The sequence below is a fragment of the Poecilia formosa genome, unplaced genomic scaffold (assembly GCF_000485575.1).
Source record: "Poecilia formosa unplaced genomic scaffold, Poecilia_formosa-5.1.2 Scaffold144, whole genome shotgun sequence".
NCBI classification, from domain to species: Eukaryota; Metazoa; Chordata; class Actinopteri; order Cyprinodontiformes; family Poeciliidae; genus Poecilia; species Poecilia formosa.
The window spans coordinates 548500-555561 of NW_006800083.1; the positions used below are offsets into that span (position 1 = coordinate 548500).

General features: G+C 39.8%; 1 protein-coding gene across 1 annotated transcript; it reads right to left on the minus strand.

The window, feature by feature from the left end:
- Positions 1–3688: 3688 nt before the first annotated feature.
- Positions 3689–6151, minus strand: LOC103145570 (tristetraprolin). Its single transcript, XM_007563049.2, has 2 exons — positions 6016–6151; positions 3689–5809 (listed from the first exon to the last, which is right to left on the minus strand). The coding sequence occupies exons 1-2, from the start codon at positions 6046–6048 to the stop codon at positions 4592–4594; spliced, it is 1251 nt and encodes a 416-aa protein (XP_007563111.1). The 5' UTR covers positions 6049–6151; the 3' UTR covers positions 3689–4591.
- Between the last annotated feature and the right edge of the window lie 911 nt (positions 6152–7062).

Genomic DNA, 7062 nt, shown 5'->3' on the forward strand with positions numbered 1-7062 from the left:
GGATGGATGGATGGATGGATGGATGGATGAATCTATGCAGTGTAAAATGTGACATGGGGGGGAAGCTGAAGTCAATCAATAGCTAAAATTTCACTATTAGGAGAAAAAGAAAAATCCATGTTGTTGTCAATAGTTTAACTTGAAGCACTTTATAAAAAAAAAATGCTTCTTTTGACCAGCTTGCTGTCACCAGGTTCCTGAAATGTCCGGCTTTGTGGAGCTTTTCAGACATTTGCCCTTTTGTTCCTCGGGCCGTTTAACCAGCCTAGTCCCATGAACTGGCTGGTAAGTTAATGTTTGCGAACAAACAAACACATGCCTGCTTTTTTTTTTTTTTTTTTCATTCTGGCTTTGCTGTTTACACTATGTGGTCATTGTCCATCACCATGGCGACACATCCTGCTGTGGCTCGAAAGGGGAACTGGGTTTACAGACACAATGCGCAATTGTGGCTTAAGTTGAGGAGTACTTAGGGTCCAGTTTCAATAGGTTTCTTTGGAAAATCTGCATTCCTCATGCATTTGTAATGCACAGACAATGGGGATAAATCAATTTAGGTTGTCTCAGCCGTGTTCTGAGCTCAGCAGATGGCATGATGCAGCTTGAGTAAGATATGTTTATAGCTTTAATTTAAATTGATGTTTTCGTTCTGTTTACTAGCGAGGAGCAACACAGCAACATAGAAGCAAAGTAATTGCAAATGCAATAGCAACAAGGAAAAGTGTGGCAAATAAAAAAAACAAATAGAATCATGCAAAGATAATTAGAATGCATTGCACAACATGCACTGTGCATTCTCTAGATTGTATGTTCAACCTTGGTTACATATTAAAGTTGCGAAAAGTTGCAAGTTACAACAAAAATGTAAAAGCAGATTATTTTAAGTTAAGTATTATGAGTAGTTTTGTCTTACTTTCTTGCAAAGCACATTTACCTTTTCATACCCTGAATATTGGGCAAAACCTCCACATGTTTAAATATTTTTCAGTAATTATGTAGGATGTGGGCCAGTCTCACGCATGCATGTATGCGGATCTAAACCATTCCACTTCAGTTTGCTTGGATGTTTAGGGTCATTGTCCAGCTGGAAGGAAAACCTCTGCCCTGGTTTCAAGTCGTTTGCATGCTCTCACGGGTTTTCTTCCTGAATTGCTCTGAATTTAACTCATTCTGTATCCGTATCAGTTTTAATCAGCTTCCCTGCTACTCCTGAGAAAAGGATCCCTGCAGCCCAACAGTGGGAGCTTCATATCAGGGATGATGTGTTCAGGGTGACACAGAAAATTGCATGTGGGACAAAATGTTTTGATTTTCTCGGCTGATTGCTGTGTTTCCTTTGCTGATAATTGCAAACTTTAAAAATGACTTTGAATAACGGCGTTCTTGTTGACATGTACGGTCCAGATTGGTGGAGATAGGCTCTCTCACTTGAGATGTGGATCTCTGCAGCTCCTCCAGAGCTGGGCCTCTTTACTCTTTTTCTGATTCCTGCTCTCTTTGTCCAGCCTGTTAGTTTTGGTGGTTAGGAGGTCTGGATGTGTTTGGTATTGTGTCAAATTTGCTCTGAAAGCTGTTTGAAGTTTAGGGAAATTGATCTGTAGCTTACTCTGCTTTAAAGGTCACCAGATCTTTATCTCTAACCCTGATGTTGTTCTTTTGCTAATGTTCTCTAACAAATCTCTCACTCTGTTGCATTTGTACAAAGGTTAACATGGTTGCACAGGATTCCATGCAACTTATCAGAGTAAAAGGTGCTGGATATAAATACAAGTCAGATTTCTGAAATTTTATCTATGGAAATTTTAAAAAAACTTTTAACTATTTCCTTCTTTTTGAAAAACATAAACTGTTGGGCGTCTATGACCTAAAATCCCAACAAACAATCCTAGATAGAAGATTGCATTAACAACATAATAAAATAGGAAACAGTTCAAGGTTTTAAATAATAATAACATGCAATGGCAAGATTTGTGTGAAAGTGTAAACCAGTCTTAATGAACCTCAGGAAAGTTATAGAACTGCAACACTATATAGTACAAGAACTGTCTTCAAAAATGTAGACAAGGTTTGCGTTTTTCCCAAACAAAGTTGCTTAAGAAGGTCATTTCATTAGCTTTCTGAAACAAATGTGCCTTCCATTTTCTCTGGAACCATCATTCCATGAAGTTTCCACATACATGATTTATCTGCCCACAAAGTAACATGCAAAGGTTGTTTTCAAATCTCTGTCAAAGGTCACAGGTCATGGTCATGCGTGCATACAACTCACAGGCTAATATCGCACTCCGTAAAACACAACGATTTCTAAATGCAACACAGAAAATCTTAGACAAATCCAAGCACGGTGCACTAGCCAACGTTCCAAAGTCTTTATAGTGGCAAGTTTTTTTCTCACAGCCTTTCTTTCATTCCATCAGCTGCCCAAACTCTGAGAGGGTGGTGGCGTGTTTGTTGCACAACACATCGTCTCACAGGGAATTTAAAGTGGAAGTTGCAACAGGGTACTTTTGTGAACTTCTGCTTAACAGTGTTTCTTGCACAATCTCTAGAACATTTTGCTCACAAAACACAGATCAATCAAGGCTGGAAATGACAGCAGCTGACTTGCTTCCTGGGAAACGGCATGTTGTGTAATTCCATTGCTTTCCCTCTTTCATGTTTGCAGTATTTAAGTTTTAGGACATTTGTAAATATTGAAAGGGATGGATGTATTTCACTGCTGCAGTTTACATTTCTGGTAAATCAGCTTTATGTACACAGCTTAGAAATGTCTTCAGTTTCCTGAGTAATTTTAGTGAAAATGAGGAGGAAAAAGAACAGTTTTCTGGTGTCAGCCACATGAGTGGAGGGGTGGTTACTGCTATTGTTTTTAGTTGCTTTTCTTGGCAAGCACAATCAGTGTTGCACAACTAGTAAATCTGAATAAAAAGGTCAGCAAATAAACATGTTTCGCAATTTACGTATAAGGTTAGTTTCCTGGTGAGAGCCAGTGAAATCCGAATGCGAGTATCTCATATAACTTGAAAATCTTGCAAATTTTTGTAGATCTTGAGAAAGTAAATTATGATAGCAATAAAAGGTTTTGAAATGTCTTATGGAAAGATTAAAATATATATATTTCAACTGGCAAATCTGTCCAGATCATCATATCCCAAACTGCCATGAAATAATCCTTATAAATAATGGATTTTGACAAACAAACAAACAAACAAAAAAAGATTTCTTGAAATGAAAATATTCTGACTTTTCTTGGAAACAGTTTGGCCTATGAAGTTTTAACTATAAAATCCCATGTTTATTGCGAACATTCGAACATGGCAGCCAAAACCTTCTAAAGGGATCCGTCCCTTTAGAAGGTTTTGGCTATTTTCATACTGGTGTGTTTATGGCTGACACCTAATGGAACTGATCCAAAATAATTCACTTATGTTTTCCTTCAGTTTGTTTATATTTATAATATTTTTTTGGTTTATATATTTTATGTAGTTGTGATGTGCAGAAAACCCAAAAATGTAAAAGTCCATAAAAAGTCAACAACATTTTTTTTATTTAATTAGGAATTTATTGTTTGCTTTTCAGGCAATTAAAAATATAATATTTTCTTTTTCTGTTTTTTTTTCTCTCACATTGCTATTTCACAGAGTTGGAAATATCTCTCCATAAATAAAAGTACAAAACACATAGTTTCTTTTTTTTTAAACATGAATAAATATAATAAATACATTAGTTTAAGTTAACAACAAGAGCCAACCAATAACCAAATGGAATACTGTGGTGTTCCCTGAACCAGGCTGTCAAACAAACAGGGGGGAAAAAAACAACAACAAAAAAAAAGAAAACTATAGATGGTGTGCAATTAACAAAAGAGCAAATAAAACAGAACGTTTTGCAGAATCAAACACCATGAGAGCATGTCAGGATACAAATATTCAGTTCTGAACTCAACAATCTATTAGCATACTTTGATCCTTCAGCATTCTGCAATATTTACTTGCACCCCAAGTCTGGAAAAAATAAACTCAAACATTCCTGCATGCATTCTTGTACAGTCACTCGCTTTCCATACACACTGAGCAGAATTACAAATGAAGCTTTGGTTGAATGCTACTGGGACATTTTCCCCATTTGAATTAGCTGTAAAGTGCATACAATAGACACGTCAGGTGTCGCTGATTAAGGCTACTGAATCAAACATACTGCTTGTGGCACAGAGGATGGAAAAGTCTTTAAGGCACAGGCATCATTGATTATCACTAAAAGAGAAGCCATTTTTCTTTAATCACCACTGATTTGTAGTGATCCATAGTATGTGCTGGTAAGGTCAAGACCTGCAGAGGAGGTAATTTTCTTGGAAGACCACATACAAAGGTCTAATAGGCTATGCCATATTTCTGAGTATAAAAATAAAGTCTGATAACATTTGAGTTCTAAAATCATCTTAGCATGTGTAGTTTCTAAAAGATAAGTTACATTTCTACAAGTGTTATTAAGTTGTCTTGTTCTGAAGAGTTTCAAAAATAGTCAGGAAACAGAAAGGCTACGTAAGTGTCACAGTTCTTTCTCTTTGGATTGTGTTGTCTGATTTGTATTTTTAGTCAGACAGGGACAGACGCTCAAACACGGTCAGCCTCTTGGTGGCCGACCCGTCGAAAATCGGAGATTCAGACCCGCTGGAGCTGCTGCTGCTGTAGCTGTCCTCCAAGGAGTCCTCGGAGGAGAAACGCTGCAGTCCAGCGGACCTGGTGAAGCCCCCGGTGCTGCCGATACCAGGAAACAGCAAGCCGCCTTCCTGGTCCACTGTGCTGGGGAAGGCTCTGGATTTATTGTTGGAAAAGTTATTTCCGTGGTTGCACACGCAGCGTGTAGGCTTTGGCTCCAGGATGAGAGGAATGTTTCCGGTGCTGGTGCGGGTCTGGTGGCTGCCAAACTGGAATGCTGATGTCTCCCTCTGCACAGAGTCTCCAAACACAGGGGAGAGGAGATCTGCAGGAGGAGGGGAAACTGAAGGAGCACGGGTGAATCCCAGGTTGGGATCATTGAAGAGTGAAGAGAACGACGGAGGAGAGGAACTGCGGGATGGACCCATGAACCCGGCAAAGCTGACACTCTGGCGCAGCTGGTGGCGTGGGTTGTGGCTGCCAGATGCAGAGGGATTTTGCTGCTGCTGGAATTTGGCAGATGGTAAAGGACCACCGCTGATTTTCTCCTCGTGGATGAAGTGGCAGCGCGAGCCATACGGACAGTACCCAAAGTTGTAGAAGGTTCTGCAGGGCTCGGTTTTATACTTCGGGTGGCGGAACATTCCTCTCAGTTCGGCTTCACCATGAGCAAACTGACACTTGCTACCGTACTTGCAAGTGCCGCTCTCCTGGTAGCCACGACACAACTCAGTCTTGTAACGGTTAGAGGAAAGCATTGGCGGTACCTGGGCTGGGAGGTTGGACGAGGGAGGAAACCCTGGTGGGGGGGCCACCGTAGTAGCAGGGCTTGGGGGGAAAGGCTCCAGGCCTTTCAGGTGTCCGATTGAAGGGAGCAGGGAGCTGCTGGGCTCGGTCAGGCTCATGGAGCGGTCAGGCCGGAAGGAAAGCTGTTTTTTGTCGGAGACCGGCGCCTGACTCCAGATGTTCGATGACCAGATAGAGCTGCCATTGTCATCATCGTTAACATGATCCGAGCTCGAGCTAAGGCATGAAGAAGCAGGTTGGGAGGAGGGAGAGAAGAATGAGGCCGATCGGTTCAGTCGGTTTTGCCCTGGGTTCTTAAGCTGTACGAAGAGCGGGTCTTCATTCAGGGCCAAGTTTAGAAAGTTCTGTAACAGATGATTTAAACAGTTACCACAAAGCATACAGACCATCTGTGAGGCAATACAAAATGTCTCAAATGAGTAAAAAAAAAACAAAAAAACAAAACAAAACAAAAAAAACACTTATAGATATACTTTTTGAACTTCATAAAGTTGACCAAAAAATAAATAAAGAAAGAAAAACCCCCCACAAAAGTTGTGTTTTTACTCACTTTTGCCAAAATGTCGTCAAGCATATCGGACATGCTGTATCCCTTTGACTACACCAACAAGCCTGAGCTCTGATCCTTGGTTGAGTGATAAATGCCTGCGTGTAGACTTGTGTTAACCCTGCCTTTCTTAGCTCCTATATTAAGGGAAACGCTCTGCTCCTCCCCTCCTTTGGGAGGGGTTTCCACAGGCCATGTTCCCGGATGATCCTCTTTCTGACAACCCTTTCTCCTCCCCCTCCAGAAAAACAGAAAGAAAAAAAAAAAAACGAGAGAGAAAAAGACAGAGGAGAGCTGAGTATTTTTAGCCAGCTGTGTGAAATGTTTCAGTTTCGTAGGCATGTGAAGCCGAAGTGGCTTATTTACATAGCTCTCGAAGATACTCTACTTTAGGGCAAATGCGCTTATGCTCTCATGCACAAAGTTCCTGAAGGAAGATAAATCCCTCCCAATTCTGTGAGACATTTAGAAATCTGAAGAATTCAAGCTTCAAGATAATGTCAAAATAATTGAGATTTCTGAACATAATGTTATATGTTTACAGTGTTTGACCTCGTTGGAGTGACTAATACTACACTGTCGGGAAGTGTGATAAACGATCAAACAATGTATAGTTTCTGAGAGTTTTTTTTTTGTCTCATAGAGAGCAGAATGTATTACTGTACATTTGAGTTTACCAGAACATACCCCCCTCCCCCCTCCGCCCTATGTCTTCAGGTTTCAGTGATGATTACATCAGAGCTGCAAATTAAAGTACATGTTGGTCAAAGGGAGAAACCTTTGGTTGAAAACAAGATATGAGCAAATAGAAAAATATCAGCAAAGACCAAAAAAAAAGAGAGAAAAATCTAATTAGAGAATTCTTGAACACTGATGGCTAACGTTATTTGCATTTTAAACTAATTAGTGCTGTTGTAAGATTATTTTTATTACTAGGTTTGTTACATCAAGTAAATGATTTCTAAAACTTGGTTTTAGAATCTAGTTAAATACAACACAAAACAACATATTAATAACATTTTCTCCAGCCTTCTTGAGAAACTGATAAAA

Bases quoted from the DNA above. Each gene is read 5' to 3' on its own strand.
- LOC103145570 (XM_007563049.2), bottom strand. From the start codon at position 6,048: ATGTCCGATATGCTTGACGACATTTTGGCAAAA. The intron at 5,810-6,015 runs GTGAGTAAAAAC...CATCTGTTACAG, and splicing joins TTGACGACATTTTGGCAAAA to AACTTTCTAAACTTGGCCCT.